General features: G+C 35.2%; 1 protein-coding gene across 1 annotated transcript; it reads left to right on the top strand.

Moving 5' to 3' along the window:
- Positions 1-2,957: 2,957 nt before the first annotated feature.
- Positions 2,958-25,771, top strand: LOC118742950 (potassium voltage-gated channel subfamily KQT member 1). The gene is made up of 19 exons (XM_036475382.1): positions 2,958-3,149; positions 3,510-3,644; positions 8,507-8,589; positions 8,728-8,903; positions 9,109-9,234; positions 9,320-9,430; positions 11,594-11,781; positions 12,398-12,442; positions 12,997-13,178; positions 16,462-16,548; positions 20,276-20,833; positions 21,636-21,706; positions 22,683-22,810; positions 22,903-22,999; positions 23,072-23,341; positions 24,993-25,111; positions 25,174-25,295; positions 25,374-25,570; positions 25,638-25,771. Exons 1-19 carry the CDS (start codon positions 3,013-3,015, stop codon positions 25,725-25,727), a joined length of 2,922 nt encoding a protein of 973 aa, XP_036331275.1. The 5' UTR covers positions 2,958-3,012; the 3' UTR covers positions 25,728-25,771.
- The last annotated feature ends 1,658 nt before the right edge of the window (positions 25,772-27,429 follow it).

Genomic DNA, 27,429 nt, shown 5'->3' on the forward strand with positions numbered 1-27,429 from the left:
CCACAGGTAAGTACACAGATAAGTGCACTGATATGCAAAAGCAAAACGCGCGGAATCACTTAAAATCAGTTAATTTCGGTTTTTAGGAAGTCAACATATGAAAATAATTTTTATTAGTTTAAAAGTTTACTAATATCTAGTCAAATGCCGAGACTCATACTGAAATGACAAAAAAGGTTATGTCATTAAAAAATGAAAACGAACGTACTGACCATTTTTATTGACATATTTTTTATTGTCAAACTTTCTTATTAAAATTTGTGCCATTTAAAATCCAGTGGTAACCGGACATTACTCTGCAGCAAGTAGCGTTGTACCTTTGAGTTGAATGCAAATCGTTCGATCATGAAATCATATGTCTGGGAAATTATTCCTATTTTAGTTATAATTTTCGAGTGTCTAATTACATGTTTTTTGTTAGATTGCTTACATCTTTCTCACATAATTGATAGAAATAAGTGAGAATTAGCAAGTCTCAGTGAAATTATAGATACAATTTGGCAAAAAAATAAAGCCTGAAATTCGCAAGCAAATAATTAGCAATTATTAGTTATCTTAAGTGTTTATGAAGAAAAAAGGGACAGAAGCTGTCAAACCAGAACAGAAGATGCAAAATGGGTTGCCATCTTGTGGATTATAGTTTTCGAACTAGCTGCCGAGATAGCTCGATCTTCCATTCAGGTGTGAATATCTTTTTGATTTTTGTAACGTTTCCATATCTTTTTAATCAGAGAAACCCGTTCTCCTTTTGTTTTTCAAAATATTTTACCAGTGGTTTATGAGGATTAAAGGCCTGTTCGGGCGTAAAAAAAAAGCCCACCACGCATTGTTTTTTATTGTGAGACAACAAGAAGAGGTCATTAAGTATCAATGAAGGCTTGACTACTTGAAACGGTCTGGTATTTTCGAGACGGCGAATGATTTTAGTCGCATATAGTGTTGTTTCGATACGACCTTGTACTCGATACCTGTACTCTTTAAAAATATTGAAGAAAAGTATCGATGCCACAAATGTATCGAAGAGAAGTACTCGATACTTACTCATATCGAACTCATTGTAAATACTTATGTCATGTGAAGAAAAACAGAATCGGTTCGAGTACTCTCCGACCAAAACTTACCGAAAATCTAGCCACAAGTTTGTATCTTGCAAAATTTTAATAATTGACTAGTACGGGAAAGCAGGAATTTACACTTTCTTTATTAGCCAACTTAATATGGTGCAAAAACCACAACAGCATAATTCATATATTGTCAGAACCTAAATTCAGAATTTTTGGAAAAGCAAGTAATACTTTAATCGCGTACTCGATACCCACCTAAGTACATGCGGGAAGGATTCGAGTACAAAAAGTACTCAGTACTTGAAGAAAGTATCGAGTATTTACTTGTAGTTACTCGTATCGGAACAACACTAGTCGCATGTAATTAGTTATTTCCCATCATGTCTCGTCGTACGCTGAGATAAATAGGGCATACGTACTAAACATTTTGAAGTACCTAAATAATCCGTATGCATTAATATCATGAAGCAGACATTCGCATAAAACAAATTGAAACACAAGCACTTGATTTTCAAACAACCGTCAAAGTTAACTCCAAATGTTCAATGTGGACGATTGTGTTTCCCAAAAAGCTCTTTTTCATTTAACAAGTTAAATGCGGCCAATTTGAATGTAATATAATACGCATATAAAATGCACAGAAAGCTGGAAAAAGCTTTACACATGTGGCCAACTTTGACATAGGGTAAAATATTTCTACACAGGTTCAGGGTTCTGCACCGAAGGATATAGGTTAAAAGTTCTCTATGACCAACTTTGGTTTACAGTCAATTAAAGACTGTTGATGTTTATGTTTTGTTTTGTTACTGAATTTCTTTACTACAACTAAGAATGTGCATGGCAACCCTGCCTAAAACTTTTAAATTCTTTGAGCAAATATTATCCCACCCAGAACAAGTATGCATGTTACGAGCATGTAGACTTGTAATTATCATCCATATCTACGACCTGCACTTGTTTATTTAAAAAATTCAACCACATATTTAAATCTTATCCACATACTTTATGTGGACACACCTGCTACGAAAATCAACATTTCGGTACTTTTGTAAAAGTAACCCAAAATTACAAAGTGAACGTACTTACTTACCTACATCTCACAATGGCCTCATCGCATTCAGCTTGAAGGTGTTAATTTAGTTGCAAACTTAAATTTACACGTTCCATTAGGTACGTGAAATTACTATGCCCAAGCGATTAGTCGCTATCGGACTATGCAGGCTGATGAGCTGTGTGACTGACTAATGAGCTGCAGTAAAAAATTTGCTAAAACCGCACATTTCGCTTAATGTTGAAGTAAATAGTCAACAAAAAAAACGAATTTTAAAATTTTAACAATTTCATTTTGTGGGCTTTTTTGAATGTTTTTTTTTTGACTGTTTCAATTTCGGCTTATTTGCTACACGGCCAATTTGAATTTGCTTGATATTTAACACCTAAAAAACGTAGGTAAATAATCTTTGAATAAAATCTTTTTTTTTTTTTTGTGAGTAGCTACCAAACCGAGTTTAGCTCACGCCAAATCGCGGCTTAAAAGTATGAGTATCCGGCTGGCAGTCGTATGAGTTGGAAATGCATTCAGAAAATCGCGGGCGTATTAAATTTTGCACTGATTTTTTTTAATGATTAGCGCATAGCAAGAAACAAAGTGTTTAAAAAAATTCATGTTGACAAATGGATCCAGATAATGAGTGTATTCTGTTCTATGAAAAACGTTTTCATTGGAATCGAGCTAAAATTTTTAAAGGATACTCGATAGATCTGTACGATAAGCGCGCTAAAATTTCCACGCGAAAAAGTTATACAATTTGTTATACATACACGGAAAATGAATAGCTCATTCACTTGTTTTTATAAAAATTAATTTTTTTATTGGTTTGTGTTACATTTCAGATCATGTAAGTCCAACTATAATAACTATCCAGCGAACGGACATCTTCGACCGCGAATGTCTCTCTTAGGAAAGCCGCTGGCCTACAATCGCGGCACACGCCGTGACGCACGTTATCGGCGCCTACAAAGTCGTGTATATAATTTTTTAGAGAGACCCCGTGGACTGCCTGCTGTTTTGTATCACATCATGGTGTAAGTTCTGTCATAATTAAAACAAATACATTTTTTATTATTTTCCTCTATTTTTTATTTTATTTATTTTTTTTTTTTGGTTTCTCCTTGTCGTATTTCATGCTTTGAATAAATTATTGCATTCTTCTGTTCATAAAATTTTAATGTCGCATCAATGAAATTTGATGTACAGCGAGTATATTGGCACATATGTATGTATTTTGTTATGCATACATACATACATGCATATGTATTGTACTCGCACGTACTTGCATACATGTGTACCTACATTCGTATACATTTACTGCGCAGTGTTGCGCGATTTGTCTGTTTTATTTCACATCAAATAAATTTATGTTTTTCAATTGTCTATGTTTATAGGTTTTTTATGGTATTCACTTGCTTAGCTTTAAGCGTCTTCTCCACGATCGAAGAGTACGAGAAAGATGCAATTTATATACTGTTTCGTATGGAGATAATAGTTGTAATATGGTTTTCGTTGGAGTTCTGCTTCAGGTGAGTCAAGGCTTTAATTGAAAATATGTGTGTAAATCTTGCCTGAAATCTTTTGGCTCAAATTCATTAAGAACAAAAGCTTAAATTTCTTTCTTCATAACTAATTACGAAACTCAAATAGATTTACAGATTTATATGTAGATACATTAGAGTGGTCCTTAAAATATTAATATCTTAAAATATCAATGCCTTAATTTTGTTCTACCTAAAAAAATTAAGACATCTACAAAAATATCAGAATTACAAAAATTTTCTGAGAAAGGGCGTTTTCGAACCGCCTGACAAGATAGATCGATCTTCCACTCAGCCATCGATATATAGTAACTTATTCGTCAAAGTAAACTTTTTTTCGATTTTTCGCGATTCAAAAAAAAAAATTCTTTCGAACCCTGGTTACGATTAAAAACAAAAATTAAATTTTCTCGTACCCTGGTATGTATGAAAGCACTAACATCAACTTTTACGAGCAGCCTATTTTCTGCTTCTGACCCAGGTGGGAAATTTAATATGAATGCAGCACAAGCAAGTAGAAATTTACGGAATTTAAACAATGATGAATTCCACAAAACTTGTGATCTGCCGCAATAACACTGAGCTGAGGCTATACATCTTCTTCGTCCTTTACTCCCAATCGGGTCACAGGGCATTCGCTATGCATGCGCGCCATCTGGTTAGGTTTCTGGCAATCGGTTTGATTTCCTTCCGCTTAATACCCAAGATGCTTCGCCTCCCGCTCGACTGTTCTTTGTTACGTTTCACGCGGTCTGTCATCTTCTTCACGCAGGGATGTGACCTATGCACTTCCACTTCTGTCTCTTGTTACAGATATACAAGGGCTCCATGTTAGCTTTTCTGAGCATTTGAGATTGTTTTAGGCCAAAAAGTTTGGACGATTATTCCAAGATATCGGTTTACGAAAACTTGCAGGTGCCTAGTTACGGCAATGATAACTTCCAAATGGTGCATATTTGACTTGAAGAGCCCTGGTCTTTAAACTGAAACTCAGATTGTTTCGGCGGAACGTGTTCATCACAGGCCGCTCTGGCCTTACTTATTCGGCGGTCAATGTCTTCGTCTCTGCCACCGCCCGGGGCAACTTCGCTGCCAAAATATGTGACATTCCTCCAAGTCTCAAGTGTTTAGTTGGAGACTGTCACAAAACCACAAGCCTGCACAGGCATACTTAGAGCATTGGTTATATTAAAGTCGAGCCTTAGGCCTGCCGCCTAAGCTTCCCTGTGTAGCACATTGAACATTTTGGATAGATCGGAAAGACGGGGTGCCAAAAGATATACGTTGTCAACGTAGTCAAAGTTCTGTAGTAAACTGAACATGGTCCAAGCGAAGTTCGAAATCGATAAGGGGCCTCAATGCAACACCCAACACATCCCCAAAGAGGAAAAAGGAAGAGAAAGGGTGAGAGTATGCTGCCTTCACTGCGCACTTCGAAGGTCTCAGACATTTTCCCGTAGTGAAGGACACGACACATAGCTTGTACGTATTTAGTAACAACGATGCTCCTCTATGCCGCAGGACTGCTTAAAGACATTACCTACGAACGCTATCGAAAGCTTTTTTCGAAATCGACAAACATCAGAAGCAAATGAGCTCTTAATTATACATGAACTTGTCTTGTTATTTGGCACTACAATAGTTTTTCGATTTGGCACAAGCATCAAGGTCTCCATTCTTGTATATTAGGCAAAATGCTCAATATTCTAACCTTCGGGCATCCATCCATCAAACCAGATTATGCTTAACAGCTCAGCCGGTAAACCATAGGCTCTGAGGGCTTGATTGTTTTTGAGCCGCATCATTGCTGTTCTCACCTCATTTTGGCCGTTCATATACATTGGTCAGGGTTCTTCTTCGTCAAACGCTCCCACTGAGTCGTTATTCAAAGCGATAGGAAGTGTTCCCAGATTTCAATCTTTCTTTCTGCAAGGAGCGTCCCCGGCTTTGAAACCATGAGCGACATTTCTGCCTGTCAGTATCGCAATCTCTTCGCACTCACCTCTTTCTCTCCCTCACTTCCTCCTTTTGCCGCGTTGAATTTGCTATTCCTTGATTTCCCGATCCAAGAGCAAGCCATGAAGAATATATCTTGCGTGCATTTTTTTTTTGATTGTAGCACGGCGATCGAAATTCGGGGTGCCGAAAATGGAATCTCTTTTGAAATAAAGTACGTTGCCAACTTTAACACAAATGAGCAATTGAGGGATCCGGAATCTTTCTTGGACAAATCGGTAAAAACTTCCATACCTACGACCCGTAAACTTAAAATTTAATTTAAGCCAGATAACACTTGGAGGGCAACTAATTATCAAAATGTGGCAGACATCAAATCTGAGTTCGTAGTGAAATAGATGAGCTGACTGATAAGTCGGGCAACTGTGGTTGTTTGCAGCATCTCATTGGACCGGAGCCAATTATAGGGATCCCATAAATAAGGCTCATGAGAATCATTGGAGCAATACTGACACCTAAAAAGCAAACAAGTATTTTCTGAAAATGGCAGACAGCGTGGTGGCGGAGTTCTTTCGCAGGCAGAGCAAAAATTAACTTAGAGCTCTGATCTGACTGATTGCGGTACAAAATCTACAAGGACGATATATGGTCAGCACAGGCATCATCGACGACCCACTACAGTGCACTCTGTCCATATCTTGCTTCGCGGATGAGAATATAGAGTACAGATCATTTTCTCTGCAGCTGTTGGGCCTTCTCCAGACTTTAATGATGCATTTTTGGGTCTGATGTGCTAATAATGAGCCAGCTACGTTCTCTATATTGATCGATATTAATTATTTACCTCCTCCGACCAGTTAAGCTAACTATCTCAATTTTAACCTGTCTAAAAGTGTACACAATTTTTGTAAGTCACTTATTTCACGAGTCTGTATTTTGCCCTTGAAATTGTATGTAGTTTTTAAGTGTCCACTGCACTTGACCTTTTTACCGTGAATTTGCATTCAAACCTTCTTAGAACTATGCATTCATTCTTTTTATGAATAACGCGCAATATTAAACTTCCACATATCCGTTTTGTTATCATCGCTTTTGACAAACAAACGTGTCAGAAGTCTACAAGGAATTTTATTGTAAAGGTGTGCCGCTTAAAGGATGGGCTACCGAAGATCGATTACATTCTAAATGCACTTGTTGAAACATAACAACAATACAAGTTATGCATGCCAAACAATTTTCAAATGTAGATACAAATTACATACATATGTATATTGTATGTACATTAGACCGTATCACCTCCCAAGAAGCAAACAAAAAAGTTCACCGCATACGCCTGAGGCTAAAATACTTTTGCAAGGCAATTTCGAAATTAATTTGTTTATGCCGAACCTAGTTGCCGCCTTTTTACAATTTCCGGTGACACCTGCATAAGTTTATTCGGCAATATTTTTTTTTTTTATAGGACTACTGGAATAATCGAAATACTTCCTTAGCAAAAGTTTAATTACTTTTGGAAAGCTTAAATTTACTAACTGGTAGGTAAGTACATAAGTACCAGAACTAGTATCAAATTTCTCCTCGAGAAAAGAGCGTTGAAGAATGTTAAGAAGACGACCCCTACTTTAGGCAAAAAAAAAAAAAACTCGGCTGATAACAAAAACTCCTCGAGACAAGAACATATCGATGGCTGCGTGGAAGATCGACCTGTATCGGCAGCAAGTTCGAAAATACCCTATCTCAGAAAATTTTTCAACAATGCCCTATTTCAGAATTTGGTTGAATAACGCCCTATCCCCGCACATTTTCAATGTATTTTCGTTTGAGGTAAGGCGTTTTCGAACCGAATTCTGAGGTAGGGTATTTCCCAACCAAATTCAGAAAGGGGCGTTCTTCACTCAAATTCTGAAGTGGGGTGTACTTGAAAAGTTTTCTGAGGCAGGGCGTTTTCCAAATGGCGTTTACGTTAGGGCGTTTTCGAACTGGCTGACGAGCAAAAAAAACCTTTTTTTTTGGAATTGCATCGCAAAACTACTTTAGATTCGAAGGTGTTCAGGTTTTTTCGTGGTATAGTCTAATTTTAATATATTAGGGTAGTCCTCAAAATATCAACATCTAAATTTCGTAAAGAACACCCGTTTATTTTGTCCCACGTACAAAATAAAGATATCCACGAAGGTTTAAAATTTAAAAAAAAAACACCTTTATTAGTGAAACTATTCATATATGTAAATTGATAAACTCGCTGAGTTATAGCTGGCCAAAGTAAAAATTTTTTTAAAATTATTGCGATTTAAAAAAGTAAAAAAATTTTCACATCCTGGTGGCGACTGTAGGGTTCATGTACGTAGCACTTCACTTTGCATGTAATTCAATGTAATATTTTTTTCTTTGTTTTTATTGATTTTAAAAATTAAATTTTTTTAATTATTTTATAAATTTCTACCACACAATAAAGAAATATGATTAACTTTAGTGACTCCTATTTTTTTTTAATTTGGCAATTTTCCCTCAATACCTTTAATATGTACGTAGGATAAAAGGGATGCCTAATGATGTTTATATTTATAAGGACCACCCTAATGTATATGTATAGTACATTTGTCAGTGCGTCAACTACACTCTGTGTGCAAAAATCCTTTTACATAAATAAATATGCAAGTATTAGAAAAAAATATAAAATAATGCCTATGTGTGTGTGTACATACATATGTATGTATATCAATTAGCGTAATGACTTCCTGTTCCACTAAACGCGCTTTATTCGCATCTATCTAACTACCTACATAGTGCGTTTTTTTATTTCTGTCCGTTTAATGTGTGCTACTTGTATTCTTTTTCCTCTTTTTCATATCACCGCCCACAACAACAACAACAACAACACCAACAAACATCAGGCTGTGGTCATCCGGTTGTCGTTCACGCTATCAAGGATGTGTGGGACGTCTGAAATTCGTGAAACGACCCTTTTGTATTATAGGCAAGTCTACATAGCTACGACGATCCCGTCGTCTAAATTATACCAGCTTATGATTACAAAACAAAAAAAAAACAAATACTAATTAATTTATATATTTAATTTATGTTTGTGTGCGTTGTGTTGTTTTCCGCCACGCAGATATTATAACAATAGCCGCCTCGTCGGTGGTGTTGGGCATGGGCACCTCGGGTCAGGTGTTCGCAACAAGTGCACTTCGGGGGCTGCGCTTCTTTCAAATATTGCGCATGGTGCGCATGGATCGACGTGGCGGCACGTGGAAGTTGCTGGGCAGCGTCGTTTACGCACATAGACAGGTAAAATAAAAAAATAATAATAATAAAAAATTATTTAATTTAAATTTGTTAACTAAGTTTGTGAAAATTATTGCGTATACGAATATTTAGTCAGTTCATTAATTTTAAATGAAGTTGCAAACTTTTTTATCTATGAATATTTATATTTGAAAAAAATTAAATCAAGATATCGCACATTCTAACTGCGTACTCTTTTATTTGCCAGGAACTCATAACGACTATGTATATAGGTTTCTTAGGACTGATATTCGCATCATTCCTCGTTTATTTAATGGAAAAAGATGTTAATAAAAAATTTAGTAATTTCGCACAGGCGCTTTGGTGGGGAGTTGTGAGTACATACATATTTAGAACTTGACAGCATTTTTATAAAATTTCTAATTACTTGTAATAAATTTCTTTGTTTGTGTTCTAAGATCACTCTGTGTACAGTGGGCTATGGTGATATGGTGCCTGAGACGTGGCAGGGCAAATTAATTGCGTCCTTCTGCGCGCTACTAGGCATTTCGTTCTTTGCATTGCCAGCGGTAAGTGAAAATGAGACTAAGCTAAATTTTGTCGTATTAAGTGCATTTTTATTTAGGAATTATATAAAAATCATAATTGTGATATACTCGCCTCTCTTTTAATAAAAATTCAAAAGAGGTGTTGCTCGACGAAAGTGTGGTTAGACAGTGTTTTGTACAGACTCCGATGAAAGTAAATAGCTACATTTTCATTTAGAGATTATGGATAATCTATACATAATATAAAGCAATCTGTATTTACATACATATATGAGTAAAATCGTTAGTTTTGGAATTGATATTTTTTCCAAAAATATTTCGGTTTTAAGTTTCCTCAATTTCTATAGTAAGCAATACGACTACGTAGAGTGACGGTGAACATGCTTCGTCCAAAAAGCAAAGCGCCTTCCCACGCCGTTTGAGGCCAGAACAAAGTTTTAGACAGGGCGACTTCTTAGATACGGTATTGGAAAGCGTAATACCAAAGACATTGACATCGTCGGCCTCTTTAAAACGGCCGTAAACGCATCTTTTTCCAACTCAGAGAACGAAGCAAAAGACACTGGGCTAACGGTAAAGGAAGCCCATTCAAGTTACTTCTTGGCAATGCACAAAGTTTTAAGTACTGTAGTGCTTTGTCCACCTAGAACCTGCATTTAAACCAACAATAATGTTAGCCTGGAGATAAAGCAAAAAATAATAAATAATTCTTGGTAACAGGTGTTAATTCACACTCGGTACTAATCTTCGAGCATGTCCGTCCTTTTAAGTATGTGACGCAGAAACATGGTCAATGAGATGACGCAGGGAATGCGAGGCAGCTAACAAGGCGAAGTCAAAAACGAATTCGAAAAGGCAGACGAATACGAATACGAAGACCATGACGAAGTCGAAGACGAAGACGAAAACTAAGAGGAAAACCAATTCGAAAATGAAGACGAATAAGAATACCATAAAATGAGAACTTCTAAGACAAAGGCGAATATGAGTACGAGTACGAAGACTAATGAGACGACGAAGGAGAATACGACGACGGATATGAATATGAAAATGCAAAGGTGAATGCGAGTACGGCTATTAAGACGAAGACAAATACGAAGACTCGGGCTAAGGCTAATATAAGTAAAATAATACATATGTATATGATAACACAAATATTCGAAGTATGAAACGAACTATGGAAAGGAGTGAGAAATGAATAAAAGGAAGTTTCACACCGCATGTTATGGCATCTTTTGCAGGGAAAAATTTAAATTTTTCTATGCGAACTATTGAAACCTTAAAGTGAATCCAATTCAATTTTTCTGTGAAATTACATCGAAGTAATTTTGGAAAAATCTTTAGAAAATTCATATCTTCCAAAATTGTCTATTGATCTTTGTAAATGGTACCTAGTTTTACTCGGAATGAGACATTCTTTTCAAAGTAATGTCTAAAAGGAGTTACTTTTATTTGATATTTTTAGAATAATTATTAAAAAAAAAACAACGCGATTTTTTAACCGATTGAAACTTTTACTCCAAAAACATACCAATTAAAATTGTTTGAGTTATATGTCAAACTGAAAAAAATGTTCTAAAGACTAAGATTAAGAAGTTTGAAATTTTTATGAAAATTTCTTGAGTTTTCCCCAAATTTTGATAAGGTTCGAAACTTTAATTTATATGGATGTGGTTAAAGTTTGGACAATATTTATATAAAAATAAGAAAAAATTTAGCTTGGAAAACTTTGTGAATATTTAAAAAAAAAGTCAACACGTCGTCACTTGTTTCATATACACACCCATAACACTAAAAATCACCTTTAAGACTTTTAGGAAAAGCCCAATTGGCACTCCAATTTAAATAGACTGGGCACTTGCATGCAACTACACACAACTGTACTAAAGAAACATTCACTTGACATTGTGGCGAGGCATCAACCTACTGCCCGTTATCATTCAAAATTATTTTTCGCGTGTACTTGAAAATTTAGTATGTATGTATATGAAATGTTTTATAAAAATAAATATGAATCAATGTTGTAGTTACATACATGCATATATCAAATATTTACACACAAAAGTTTAAAAATTACACGTGTTCATATGTATGCTACATATATATTTATATACGAGTATGTATGTATATGTATGTATGTAAACACTAATTGACTCTTGTATGCTTGTGTATGCGTATTTTTAGGGCATTCTTGGCAGCGGTTTCGCCTTGAAAGTGCAGCAGCAACAACGGCAAAAGCATATGATACGCCGAAGGCAACCCGCCGCAACGCTAATACAAGCCGTTTGGCGTTGTTATGCCGCTGACGAACATTCAATATCGATCGCCACCTGGAAAGTACACGAAGTGCCTTTACCAAGTCCGCCCACCTCGTAAGTATATATTAAAAAATAAATAAAAATAAAACCAAGAGTTGAAAGTTTTAAGCAAAAAAAAATTTGCCAAAATTCTTAATAGCTTCTAGCCTTAGAATTAGTGAGTGCATTTTTTGTGAGCATGCTCCAGACTGTCGCTTAATTGCTTGAGAATCTGTCTACATAAAAACTTACAAACAAAAATTACAACAACCATATTACTGTAGTCAAAAAATATGGTACACTGAAAACTGCGATGCTGTTAATTAAAAAAAAAAAAAATATTAGGAAATTCAAAATTCACAAAATAAATCGGATGTTTGCCGAAACGAAAAATGTCACATTGATCTATGTACATACACCGTTAGCACAGCCAGGGCAGCATCAATACTAAAATATATTTAGTTAAAAAGCTTCAATGTGTGCGCAACAAATTTTCTTCACACTACTTTTTTAAAACACTTATGGCACGTTTACACTGAGCAAAACTTTATCATAGTTCGAAAAGCAGTTACATGTACACCACTTTTTTAACTACTTTTTTCACATTATTTTATTTTATTTTCAATGGGTTCTTACAAATAACTACAAATGTGTATATATATTTTTTATATATTTTTTTTTGTTTTTACAGTTCGGAATATTGGGATAGATTATTTAAGAATTTAAGTGAATATAGGTAAACAAATATATTGAATTTTTAAATATCAAAGAACACATGAATACCCACATACATACATAGATCCATAAGTGTTCATAGAATACATGAATTTGTCCGTGACTCTTAATCCTATACTAGGTACATGCACACATACATACATATTTATCTAGCTAGTACTTAAAAGTCAATCTATGTACTCCTGCTACAGCGCATAGCTAATTCAAATCAAGTGTATGTATGTAAATGGCTCATAATACAAGTACCTTTTAGCCGCCTGTCAAACAATAAATGGGGCTAACGTCAACACTTTAGCACACCCATACCAACACTATATACCTATCTATGTAGTATTGATTAAGAAATTGTAGCATTTCAATTAATTTTATACACACCTACATACTACATAACTCGTAGCTGTGTAAGTAGTCAATATGTATGTATGTAACGATGTCAATGTTACTAAGTAGGTACTAACTCACTTTAAATATTCTGTCTATGTAGTTCCTATAATTTCCTACTATTTATTTATGTACGTATGTATGTATGTATGTATTATTTCTCTATCAATTTAGACGAGCTTCATCTAGCTTTAAGCACAATGCCTCATTCGTTACACGTCTACCAACAATCAGACGGCATCGGAGTCAAAATATACCGCCACGTGAGGTGAACACGATTATACCGCAGGGTCCCAGCAAGATCACCAAATATACACGTACAATGCGAGAGATTAATACCTCTGTGGAGAATTTGGGTATGTTTAGTTGTTGTCATAAAGCTATGCAAAAGCTAACTAACGGTATATATGTAACAACAAAAAAAGAAAAACAAAAAACAGTTTTGCACCAAACTTTTGCATCATTAACGAGAAATACATACAAACAAACTAGTTTACTCATACATACATACATATCTACATGCTCATGCATTTGCTTTTCAAAATCGCTTCTACCTCATTCATAATATTTAAACAACAGTTGGTGAGTTGATTTCCATAACATACATTTCATACAATACACCTGCACTACTTTATAAGATCAGTAAAATTTAATATTTAGGATGCCTCACATATGTTCATATGTACAACGAAAAAATCGGTTGTATTTCTCCAAGCGAATCATGATATTTGGTCCTGACTTCCAGCTAAATAAAATATGGGATACAACTGCAAAAAAAAAAGAATTGTATGGTTTATGAGAATTCCTATAAAATTAATTTTATATACTTTAAAAAACATGATGAACCAGTGAACCTGCACGGCGTAAAACACTTAAATTAAATTTAATTTTAGACTATTGTAACCCCTAAAAAATATTCCAAATGTTTCATCTAAATAAATTCGTCCACTGAAGAAAGACCGCCCATGGTTTCCGTTTTTCATTTTATCAAATTTAAAATTACCCTGTACCGCTGGAAAAAGGTACAACGGTACAGATCTGATGACCTTTACAAAAAATGCCTTCCCATATTATATTTATAAATATGTATGTACACTAGGGTGTCCCGTCAAAAATTTTTTTTTGAGCTACACTATCGCAAAAGGTATCGAAATTCGCGCAATTTTACACATGTTAAGAAAAAGGTAAACAAGTTAGAATTGTGTGTCATTTTGAGGGCTCTACCACAACATGAAATTTTCCACGTATTTTATATGAGAAAAAACACTTCTTCGTAGAAATAGAGATACAATCCTTAAAAGTCAATATTTTTCCATTTGCAAACTCTTTTTAGGAGATACGTGGAAAACTTCATGGTGTGGTAGAGCCCTCAAAATGACATACAATTCTGACTTTTTTACCTTTTTCTTAACATGTGTAAAATTGCGCAAATTTCGATACCTTTTGCGATAGTGTAGCTCAAAAAAAAATTTTTGACGGGACACCCTAGTATACATACATATTTATAAATATAATATGGGAAGGCATTTTTTGTAAAGGCATGTTGTGTAAAATTACGCAAATTTCGATACCTCTTGCGATAGTGTAGTTCAAAAAGATTTTTTGACGGGACACCCTAATGTACAATCAGAAAAAACATTCCTTGATGCTAGGAAAAAGTATATTATTTAAAGGAAATATTACCTTGAAATGGCTCCACTAAAATGGCTACCTCAATATGAGTAAACAATTTGACTCAGTTTAGAGAAAACACAATTCCTCAGATTTTAGAAAAAATTTACTTGCCATTTCATCCCCCGTGAAAGGAATAAATATGTCATTTTGCTCGTGGCGCTCAAACAGTGACAGTGGCCGACAGAGCAAAGCTCTGGAGTGCTAGTCGAGAGATGCAAAGTTCTAGTCCCAGAGCAGGAAAGTTTTTTTATATTATTTATTTTTTTTTAATTGTAATTTTTTAAATTGTATTTAAAAAAAAAAAAACAAAAATCAATAACTAATTTGTTTTTTTTTGTGATATTTGAGTATTGAGGTCTTTCCATATATATGAAATTAATTTTACAATTTATAATCTATATTTAAATTTAAATAATTGACTTACTTTACCCTAACCACCCCCAAGCGGACACTCTTTCGTTTGACACCCACATTTAAACATATATATGTATCTTGTGTTAACTAAATTCGACATTTCAAACAGATGACAACCCTTTTCCGTAGCATTTTTAAACTAAAATCTTCTTAAATCACTCTCGTCTGGCATTGGAATACAAATTTCAATTATTTTATGAATCAAGTTGAATTTGATTTTCAAATACGTGGCAACCCTTTACTAACACGTGTTATACCGACGTCCCCAAATTTTTCCAGCAGAGATTTAGATATCTTTTCTGCGAATAACCTTTAAACAATTGGTGGAAATCTGCATGCATATTTAGTACATAGAATTGAGTTGGGAGAAGGGACCGTAATTATTGTAGCTAAAATAATATAAATCATTATTTTATGATTTTCACTTTTTTGTAGTACCAAAATAATTGTTATTTCATTTTTGTTTTGTTTTCGATCAAAAATAAAGATTATTACATAATTTTTATTTGTTCGCTCAGAGATAATAATTATCATTGGATTTTATTTTACACTTAAAAACAAAATTATTTATAACATTTAAAAGGTAATACAGAGACAACCAACTGAAATTTTTACTTAAAAATTCTGGAACTTTTTCCTTTTATTAGGGTGTCGCACCACTGGAAATAATATGTCGCAAATCACGCTAGTATAGCTTTTGGGTTTTTTGAACAATCATTATTCGTAAGTGAAAAAATTAACGGCTAAATATTTGCGCGTAAAAAATTTAAATCATAAAATAATCATTATTTTTGATCGAAAAAATAAAAATCAATATTTTTAATTTTTATTGGTAAAAGTCGAAAAGTAAAAATTAGGAAAGTCCCAAAAATCCCGGTATTCTTGGCTATATTTCTCTTTTTATTTAATAATATTTAAAATAAATCCCTGGTTTGGAGTCATGAAAGAGACCAAATTTTGTGGTTCACTTGGAAACAACTATTTTTTGGGCGAGGCATCCTAACATATATTATTTTTTTAGTACTTAGTTCTTATCAACGTGTTCTTACATATGTTTTGTAGTCATATCAGTTATCTAAAGCTGGCATACGAATAAATCAGTTTCACATTTCAATTAAAGGCTATGCAGGGTTGCATAGGTAGGGCCAAGCAACACCTGAGGTCTAATAAATTACTTGCAATAGTAGTAAAAACTAAATGCAATTACCCTGCATACCAACATAATTATGTATGTATGTATGTTAAATGCGTTCGCACCTCTGTCCACAACGGTGTTATTTAGTAGAACATCTATGATTTCATTAATGTTGTTGTTGTTATACAATTTATGAAATAGCAAAATTAAAATATGTTCACTTAGCTATTTCCACGGTTGTTGCACTTTTGAATTTTTATTAAACATTCGCATTGTTTTTATAAGTTTTCTTTTAGTTTGTTTTGGCTTTTAATTATTTCTTATATTTTCCTTTGGTGCCAATGCGTTTCAAAGTACTACCTACGTTTTGTTGATTTGTTTATTACTTTTTGCTGCCTTCTTCTGTACATTTCCAGAAATTATACAAAATGGCAAAACTTTAGATCCCTGTTTTAGTGAAGATTCGGTGGTAGAAACAAGTGTTTTGAAAAAGAATTCGGATGGTAAGTGCAGTTGTTGTCAATTTCACGTCATTGGTAATGGATGTTGTCGTCTAGTTGTTAATCACTTCTAACCAAAAGCAAAAAGAAATCGTAAATAAAAAAAAAAATTTAAAATATTAAATTAGTTTAAATTTTCACAATATACAGGGTGCATGGGAATAACAAACACTACACACATATCTAAATTGTTGCGTATAAAAATCATAACTTCATTTGTTGAACATTTAATTGGTTTATTTAAGTATAACATGGATACAAACTTTAAAATTTTTAAAACTGCCAAATTTTTATCAAGCAAAGTTTTAAGTTGTCCACTGTCCCACATTTTAGAGCTTAAGATAGATCTCTTATTGTTCTAAATAAATATTAATTTGACTGACTAAGGCTCAAAAATTGGTTCAGGACTGAATGGTGGTTATGATTTTTATACCTGACACCAGCGCTATATTTTAAGAGGTCAATATGTTAAAACATCTTGTTTTTATGTAATGATTATATTTCTAACCGAGCGGACTTGTGCACAAAAGTTTTATATCTTTGTTCGCGTAACGGTTGTTTTTAACAGCCCAGATGAATCGAGATAGATATAGATATACATACATACATACATATACAGGGTTTCCTATACCAGCAAATTACTCCTTCTAAAATGGATGAAAATGTTCTCTATTGGAAAACGCAAAAATATGAACTGCCAAGTCGATCTCGAAGGAAGTGAGTTAAACTGACCGAAAGTCCATTTGTTTTAAATGGATACACATGTTTTTTATGTTGTCGAAAACTTTTTCTGCAATGCATTTCCGGTCTGTTCAACCCATTTCCGGTCGAATCCGGAAGTCGGTAATACGACAAAATGGAGCATCCCCAACATTGATTTATATTTTTGCGTTTCCACAAAGCAATTTCGTTCATTTTAAAAGTCCAGGACGAATTGAATGCAAATCTGTGATAAAAGCATGTATATCTCATTTAAAATATGGACTTCCGGTCAGTCACCAATTTTAAACGGGCCAAGAATTTCCCATATCTGTCTCTGCTGTTCAGAATTTGTACCTCCGAAGTAGTAAGAATCTGGCCAAGGACTGTCATTCTAATCTCTGTCCTAATGTGAATAGGAAAGTTACTTTCATGGCCCACACTTTGTAAAATTAACATTTTTGTGACAAAATCTAATATACCGAGAACGAGACGGGCTATCGAAATAAATTTAAAAGTGGTTTAAAGCTTTTGATGAAATGGCTTTTAGGCATTTGACTTGAAAACAGTAGGCAATAGACATTAAAAAAAAAATTACATAAATATTTTTTAGTTATTTTAACTTTTTCTTAGCAAGTTCAGTTCGTGCTATTTTAGGTAAAATAAAGCAATCGAAAATTTTACTTTGGAAGATCTGATTAAATAAAAACAAGTAATTTTTAGCAAAAAAAAAAACCGACTTCAACTCCAATATAAAATATATATATATATATATATATATATATCTCACGATCCACTGATCGGATCTCAACCAGATTAGTACGGGACCACCTCTGAGACACTACCTTTCCAAAAAGAATTATCGAAATCGGTTGAAGTGGTCCAAAGTTATGCGGTAACATACATAAAAAATAAAAAATAAAAAATATTCCGACGAACTGATAACCTCCTCCTTTTTTGGAAGTCGGTTAATAAAAAGGTCTTGAGCTTAAAAAAATATTTTTTTATTTTTATTTGATAACAGCATATGGCCCTAACCGCCAAAATAACGCAAGCGACATTTTTTTTCAAAATTTGTTTTTGATGCAGAAATGCATCTAAATGCCTCAGGAATATTTCTGCATCAAAAAAAAAACATATGATGCAAATTTAAAAATAAATTTAATGGGCTTTTCGGTTCTCCCGACCATGAGGGTGGATTTCTTGAAGAAAGAACCACAAAAATATATCGCTAGCTTAGAAAGAAAAGTTGCTAAGTCCCATTTTAAAAATTTTACAGGAGAGGAAAAAATCTTCCTATAGCCATTTGCTTTAACTATTTCGCAAGACTTTGAATCAAACATTTTGCGCGTTTAAAGCATTGCAAAACTCCATAAAAACCAGAAGGATTCGATATTTATTAAAGGATGTCATATTATTTTGGCCTTATCGGATTTGTGGTGCTTCGTTTGGACTTAGCAAATTTTCCTTTTATTGCTTATCAAGAGGAAAAAATAAAATAAGTACCTTTATAATTTTCGAAACGATGCATACTCAATTTCTCTAGCCTCTTATATCAAAATATGAGTTTTCATAAAAAGTGGACTTAGCAACTTTTCATTCTAAGCTAGCGATATGTTTAACCTTTTTAAAAATTTTTGTTTTCAAGTCAAAAGGGCAAACAATTGAAAACTCTCTATTCTTGAAGGTTGTTTTAAAGGTCAAGGTAATTTTTTTATCCAACGAGAATATTTATCCCTAATTCTCCGTCTCAAAATCTTTAGAACATTGTAATCTTTATTTTGCCAGCTGTTCTGTTTCTCGAGATATTAGATTTTTTCACACAAAAAGTTCATTTTCTGCACTGTGCGTCCCAGATCGGAGGAATTTGGAGTTTTCGAGATCGTACAAGCCAGTACATTGTTATAGTGAAGAAACATTGAGCTATCCTCTTCTCAATTCTAGGATTCCGAGTGAGCGCCGTAGTCGAACTTACACATAGCAGGAAGCTGGACTCTGAGCGAATTTACATTTTTTTTTTTAATTTCGGTCGCCCCTTCGGCAGGCAATGGTAAGCCTTCGAGTGTATGTACTTCTGCCATAAATAAGCTTCTCATAAATGACATTTGCCGTTCGGAATCGGCGTGTGTGTGACATCAAGGAGCACACCAACCGCAAATCGGAGAGACTGGGCCAAAACACTTAAAAAAATGTGAACGCCAAATATTTTCTTTTAGACTCCTGTGATCTTAATTAAGGACCTGGGAGGCGAGCAGGCAATATCTATGCACTACTGCCACTACATTGATGCCTAAAACCCCCTTCCGTCCCTCCATCTTTGGAGGCTTGTGGAGGTGCCTTAGCAAATTTTCTTGACCATTTCGAAGTCGATCCTAAACTTTAATGTGGCTCGTTTAAATGATAGATTCCGAATATTTTTTTTAAATAACTAAGTTTTTCTTTGCTTTTTATTAATTGTGTAATTCTTTTTTCGTTATTCATATGTACATACATTTATTGATCATATATCTATGTATGTATCAGTTTTTTTTATTTTGATTTTTTATTTCTATGTTTCGCCTCAAACTTATAGTCCGAGAGATTTTTTATGTACAGTTCAACTTTTTTCCTAAAAGCTTAAGGTCATGTACATAATTTCCATTATTTATCAGTGTTTACCACTGCATAGACATGTTGGCCGAGGTTTCTAGCTCCCAAATATGTTTTTCATATGAACCCTCAAGAATAGAAGTTCCCTGTAGCCAAGATATTAACACAAGAACTTTACACATATGAACTTTTATACATATGTATGTACTTACAAAAATATTTTCATATGTAAACCAGCCAGCCATGGTAGCCCTCGAGTTAAGTCGTTAGTAAAACCGTTATTCCTTCCATTTTCCAAACTACAGGTCCATACTGATGCTGGTGCTAAAGCTGCCATACTCGTACATAAATACATATATATGCACCCCTGTCACTTGATGGTGTTAATAAATTCTCTTTGATTGTAAATCTTCTGCAAATACTATTTTCGTTTCACGCTTAGCCACCAAGCCCAAGCCCCGTCTAATCGATTGTCAACAAAGGTTCAGCTCTCTTTCTCTTGGAAGTTTTTGTAGGAATGCAACGGACAACTATCGACAACAACAGCAAAACCAACCACAAACACCACAACAACAAACCGCTCCCATCTTATCACAACAGAAACAACAGAATTTCACAGCACCCAAAACCACCGCTTCAACAATTGCCAATAATAAATCTACGCTGCCAAATAATTCTGCCGCCACGAATAAAAATGAAATGATGGTTAATAGCCAGAACAGTAGCAACGCTGCCTTGCCCAACATACCTGTGATTCTTTGTGGTTTCATGCAGGGCGATTTTTTCGGTTCGAATTTTTCACTGCCTCAAACATCGAACTGCGATGAGTCGCAAGATAGCCAGCTCTACAATCGGATGCAGTATATTGAGCCGCGTCTAATGGCCAGTGTGCATGACAAGCGTGGCAATAGTATGCGCGAGGGACGATGCCGCTTTGGTGGCATAACCATTGGCGGTGGAGGTGGTGCAGGCGCTGGTGGACGTGGTGGATGTTTAGAAAGTGGGTATTCGTGTTGTGAAATTAGCGATGCCACCCCCCGCCCCCCCTAAGTAGTAGAAAGAATTGCTGTACACGTACAACTCCAATAGTATGTATAGCTTATGAAAAAAATTTATAGCTATAATGCTAAAATCGCTCGTCAATTCGTAAACTCAATGTTCTCTTTAGTTTGGAAACTATGTAGAATTCTTGCTAGAAACCAAATGTGGAAAATTAACAATAACCAGCGAAATTGAAACTTCTTTGGCGTGTATGTATGCGGGTGTGTGTGTGTGTATAAACGTAATTAATTTAAAAACTATTAAATCTTCGCAAAAATTAGTGCATCAAAAATAATGTTGTTCTGCTCACAAAGACTTGCGTAGTAGAGTATGAATACATACAAGTAAACACAACCAAGTATGTACCTCTACTGATTCAATAGCTTCAACGTATTCGAGCCGCAGCGTGGCTCGTTCCTAATTGCATTATCTAAAAATGTTTATCATTTTTCATTTTGTTGTTTATCTTAACTGCATAAGTACATATGTATTCCCTATACTAACTAGATACATACTAACCTACATAATCGTACCTACTTATTACCAATAGGAACTCTCATACATTATTTACTTTTACTACTCTCTACCTCGCTAAACTTAACAAAACTTGTACTCGTAATTTTCATTGTTGTTGTATAATATTTGATTTATGTGGCCGTAAAATTGTTAGTGTTATTTTTGTAGTAACCTTTTGTACTAATTTTATGCTTCCATTTTTGTCTTCTCTCTCTCTCTCTCTCCGTCTCTATCTCTGTATTCAGATGAAGATGAAGAGCCGCGATGTACGCAGCTGACTTGCCAACACAAAACGGCCATAAGATTCATCAGAAAGGTAAGCAAAATTAGGTAATTGCTGGTAAGTGGTGAATTACTGGTGTTTTCATTAGACTGTACCAGAATTCGGATACACCCCGAGCTTTTCGCCATATCTTCGGCACAAACACTCATATCTTAAAGTACGATATACCGATGTTCTTGCCTCGAGGATACTAAGTTCATTGACCTACTACCCTAACGTGCCCGCACCAATTTCATTTTTTTTTTGCCAAACGTGGGGGTCGCTTTTTCTCATTTTTCATAATATGTATCTTCGCCACTTACAGTCGGATCTTAAGGTATGTTATATCGATGTTCTTGTCTCTTATATAATTTTTTTTTGTACCAAAGTTCATTGATTTCAAGTATCCCGTTCAAGTTCTTATCACCATAACATACCACCCTAATGTCAGTAAATTAAAGCTCAACAAAAAATGTTAAACTTTTGCTAAGGAAGTATTTCAATTAATCCAGTAGAACTATTTAACAATAAATTTTAGAATGTGGCGGTGAATTGCGTGGCAGAGATTTCAAGGCTGCCGGAAGTGAAGAAATTTGAAATTTCAGGAACTTCAACATCTCTGCTGTAAAATCCACCGTTACACTTTTCACCACCCCTTTCAATATTCAATCGTCTCTCATTAGGTGCCTATAAAGCCAATTCAATATTAGGAACAGGAAATCTGGATTTTCTAGAACACAAATTTTCAAAGATCAGCCCATTGAAAAAATAACCTATGGCTAATCTCTTCTAAAATGCAACTGAAAAGAATCAAAAAATATAAATTTTTGTGTGATACATTAATATGTAAAGAAATCGATTAATAACCAAAGGAATAAGTCAGCATTTTTTCGATATGAAAATTTTGATGCAGTTCGGTTCGTTTAAAGGAGCTCTGTTGAATTGCATCAAATTGGCCATAACGGAAAATTGCTCACTTATTGCCTTCGTTAACTAACCGATGCAAATGCGAACTTTCCCTTCTTTACAGCTGAAATACTTTGTGGCTCGCCGCAAATTTAAAGAAGCTCTTAAGCCATATGATGTAAAGGATGTGATGGAACAATATGCGGCAGGCCATGTGGACTTGCTGGGTCGGGTCAAAAATGTGCATGCAAGGTAAATATCACTACTCAAAAAAGATACATAAATAGTTACTCGTAAATATATATAAAAAAAAAACACTTTACTTTTTAAATTACAAACAACAGACTCGATCAAATCCTGGGTAAGCAGGGATCAAAATCAAAAGATGTTTACGCTTCTAAAATTAGTCTAGCTTCGCGTGTAGTTAAAGTAGAGCGACAGGTGAGTGAAAAATTCCTTCTATGTTTTGTATTATTAATTACACCCATTTTTAATTTTTTGTAAAAAATGTAGGTCGCCGATATCGAAGAAAAATTAGATATACTCATTAAAGCCTATATGGAGGATCGTGAACGCCTCTTAGCACTTCCATTACCAACACCGCCTGTAGTTAAACATTCCAATAATAATAATGAAGATCACTCGAAACGGGGCGATTGTGTTATGGGCAACAATAACAATAAAATTAGTAATAGTATAAATACTAATAATACACATGCGACAATCAGTGCTAGAAGGGATTTCTTCTCGGCGACGAAAATCGGGATCAGAGATGATAATAAGGTAAGGAAATGTTTAATTCATATACATGAAAAGTGGCTTGAATGAAGTTGATGGCAAAAATTGGACACTGTAAGTTTTCTTGCTGAGGTGGAGCGACAGAAAATTAGGTGGCCAGATACCGTCTACAATTTTCTACATTAGATTTCACATTTATTGTAAAGTGTTTTTATAAATATTTTTTGATCTATGTACTTTCTGCTATATCCAGCATTCTTCTCCTTATTCTTCCCTAAATTCTTAATGCAAATAAAAATAACAACTCGGATGTGATCCTCTTATAAAGCCAGCATATCTTGCAAGATTATAGTCTTATTTTCTTGAGATTTGGCGGTCCAGTTGCTTATTTAGTGTGATTTTTCAGCCTAGTAATATGCAGTTAGTGCCCTTGGTCTCACTCTGGTAAGGCCCGGGCACCTTCTTTGAGCCCGAGTACTTCGAGCTCAACCTGTCTTTTGGCATGCACTTCCATGGGCCAGTGTTCTGTGAAGTCAGCCAAGAATTTGTAGGTGTTTTCCTTGCCTAATCTCAACAAAACCTATATCTGGTAATCGTATACGTAAATTTCCACCTCCGCTAATCATTCAAATGGTTGATTTCAATCATTCTGCTTTTAATACCACTGAGGCAACCGCCAACGTACACCACGTGGAACACATTTTGTGCAGATCCGTGCCGCGCTAGTTCATCCGCTGTCTCATACCTGCTTACTTATGTCCCTATGCCTACACCCACCTGAATTGAGATTCACGCCTTTGTTAGCCACAGAAGACAGCCTCCGATCCCCCTTTGGCTAGGAAGATCGCTGAGCGACATGAATACCCTCCCCTTTTCAGTCTGCGGATAATGCGCTTGTAGTCAAAGGTGCATCCTCTCTATTTTTTCTCGGTGATACCGACTCGAAGTTGCATTTCCTGCTCAACTCATACACAGCCCAGTTTCCTGCTATAGCCTTATAGCATGGTACCTTAGTCTGACTAAGAAATAATCAGACGCAACTGAAAAAGAGGTCAGGCTATTAGCTTTAAGTCCAATGTTTATGCTTGCCAGTTGGCTATCAGAGCAGTTGTTTACCTCTCTTGCTATCATCGCATAGCAGCTACCTCCCTAGGAATTACTACAGAGATCTGGAAGTCCAAACTTGAGATTGATAAAAAGCTACAGCCAAGTTCTAGTGGTTAGAGGTACACACTACCACACTGTAGGTCCATCGTCCGAGTAACATTGACTTAAAAGTATAGGTCCCTCCCCTTTGAGTGGTAATATCAAGGCGCACACTATAATTCGGAGGAGAAGCTTGGCCATGCAAAAGCAAATATGTAAGTGTCAGATATCTGTCTATCTCTAGACGGCTTCGTGCAAGCGGTCCATTTCATCAACCCCAAAGAACATAAGCTCCAAGTTTTTCTCTATATTCTTGCAGCTTTTGAGTACAATAAGCCGACTGCATTTCTCGTAGGAGCTTTGAGTTGAGTTCACTGTACATATTTCTAGTTCGAAAGAAAGCGCAGTACTATGCATTACTATTTCTTTACACTGAATTTCTATACAAGGAATGCCACTACTCCGTCACTGTATTCTATTCAGTACTACGCACATTCTCTTCTGAAAAAAAAAATCTTCAATATAAATTTTACATTCTTTTGTTTTACAGGTTTCCGATGCGCGTGCGTTTGCGCCATCCTACGATTTAGCCTCGGTTAGTCCTTTTAAACTATGTAGTGATAACACCATATCCGAAATGGAAAATCCTAAGAAACGAGTAACTTTAAGGTAAGCTGGAAATACTAGCTACAACTTTTTTGGCATTAGCATAAACATTACTCCTCGATTAGATCCGCCTCGAATCCTTGCGACAGAGGAGTGTACAAAGATGATAATTTTGCTATAACGATACCTGGCCTAACTGAACCTCTATGTAGTAGTTTAAAACCGAATTTACGAAAGGAAAACTCAAGTAAGTTGTCAGCGAAATTAGTTATATGAATACAAATGTTAATATAATTATGTATTTTATTTAAATAATTTTCCTTAGTTATACTCATCGATGAGGTTGAAGACTTCGAAGAGGAGGATCTCAATTGCGAAGGTGAAATGGATCACTACCCCTCCTGGGAGATCGACAGCGATGCTGGAGCAAATATTGATCTCGACTGTGAAGCGGCCGCCGAGGATACTGCGCTACTACAACAGATATCTCAAACGAAAATTATTATTACTTCCGTTACGCCTGTAAGTAGACAATATAGTCCAATAAATAATATATTTCCAATTAAAATGGCGTAATTGTTGCTTACAGGTAAGCTCAGCAAATAATCTGACAGATTTGGATAATGAATCCGCGGATACGCCTACAAAATCATCATTACTTTTCCCGCATTCTGGCTAAATTATATTTTGTACATATTTTTTTACGTTTCGCATGCATTTTTTTATCCCATTTGTGTTCAGATTTAAGTAAAAAGATTTTTTAATTAAAAAAAAAAAAAAACAAAAACACATTTAGAAAGGTTAATCATAAAATTTTAAAATTCATCTAAAATTAGAAAAATTAAAAAATTAAATAAAACAATTTAATTATAATGATATTGGTATTATTTTCATTATTATGTTGGGTAAACACACGCCGCGACCTAAAAGGTCTTATCGTGCTTAATCCTAACTGCCATACCTAAACAAAAGCGTCAGCGTTGTCTGGCTGTCTCATGCCATAAAATTTGTATGAAGCATACCGAAGCAACGCGGCGTCAACGCTGAACGGTTGGAAAATCCGATTTTGACAGGGCGTTAGGTATTGAAGTTGGCTGCAGGAAACGCCGAAACTGTCACAAAGAAACCTATGCTTGTTGTTGATGTCATTTCTGCACTTGACGTAGCGTTGACGCTTTTGTTTAGGTATGGCACCTCGGCATTCAGAAATCGCTCCGCCCAACGCTTTTGTATGGCAGTAATTTTTATCACTCCAACCTTAGGCTATTTAAGCACACTGGAGGTTGCCATGTTCCAAATTTTGGATGGAGAAAATAGTCGTTCTCCGAGGTATATCAGTAACTGTGGCTGAATGGTTAGAAGGGCGTATTACCACTCCCTGTGTGTGTTCGATCCCTGTTCCGAGAAAAATCGATTTAGATAAAGTTTTTCTAACAGCGGTTGCCCCTCGGCAAGCAATGCCAAAGTTCCGAGGGTATTTCAGCCATAAAAAGCTTCCCATAAAAACCATTTCCCGTTCAAGAGCGGCGTAAAAATGTAGGAAGCTAAATTTAGGAAATGTAGGAAGCCCAATGTTGAGGATAGAGTATACAAGGCAATGGTTACAATAAACCCCTTCCGCAGCTCAATTGGCGAGCTATGGGGAAAGGCTACTGTAATACTATGGCTGTACACCACGGTAGTTAAGCCGATCTCCTATTACTGTGTAATAAAACAATGAAACGCTCTTGTAAACGATACCAATATTAAAAATGTGGATAAAACTCCAAGGCCCGCATTCATACTCATAACGGGAGCCAAATTATCGAAGACATCTACGAGAAGATTTAGGAGGGGGTTACACGCTCCGTATTCGCAGATGGCTGAAAGTTCGATGCTAGGGTTGGTGGTGGTGCATATTATAAGTTAGATTAAGTTACTTTTCAGTGGAATTCTGACAATCGCTACATTAAATTTTCATCGCGAAAATTCTCGAAACGAAAAGCAGTGGGACCTTAAAGTATACAACATGGAAAAGTAGCAGATGCAGTATGTTATCAGCCAAATCTGTCACTATGAGGAGCATGTAACTGGATGTTGTATGGTGTTTGGTGCGCCTGCTAGTCTTTTGGAGACTTTTGGCGATGCAAATTAGGGATAGCACCATTCGTTGGTCCTTGGTGTTAACAAAAAAGTGAAAACCCAGGCTTAAACTTTAGTCGTTAGAAATCATCTATATTTCAGCTGATAGTAAATATAAATCCCTTACAAAATAATAAAAACCCTTCCTGATAGCCGTTAAATGGCATAGATTCATAAAATAGAGTCTAGATGAAAACTTCTTGTGTAGACAGTTCTTCGATAATTTGCAAAGACCTAAAGTTTTTTGTAATCTTATCCTT

The sequence above is a fragment of the Rhagoletis pomonella genome, unplaced genomic scaffold (assembly GCF_013731165.1).
Source record: "Rhagoletis pomonella isolate Grant_MI unplaced genomic scaffold, Rhpom_1.0 Rhpom_scaffold_00007, whole genome shotgun sequence".
In the NCBI taxonomy this organism is placed as follows: Eukaryota; Metazoa; Arthropoda; class Insecta; order Diptera; family Tephritidae; genus Rhagoletis; species Rhagoletis pomonella.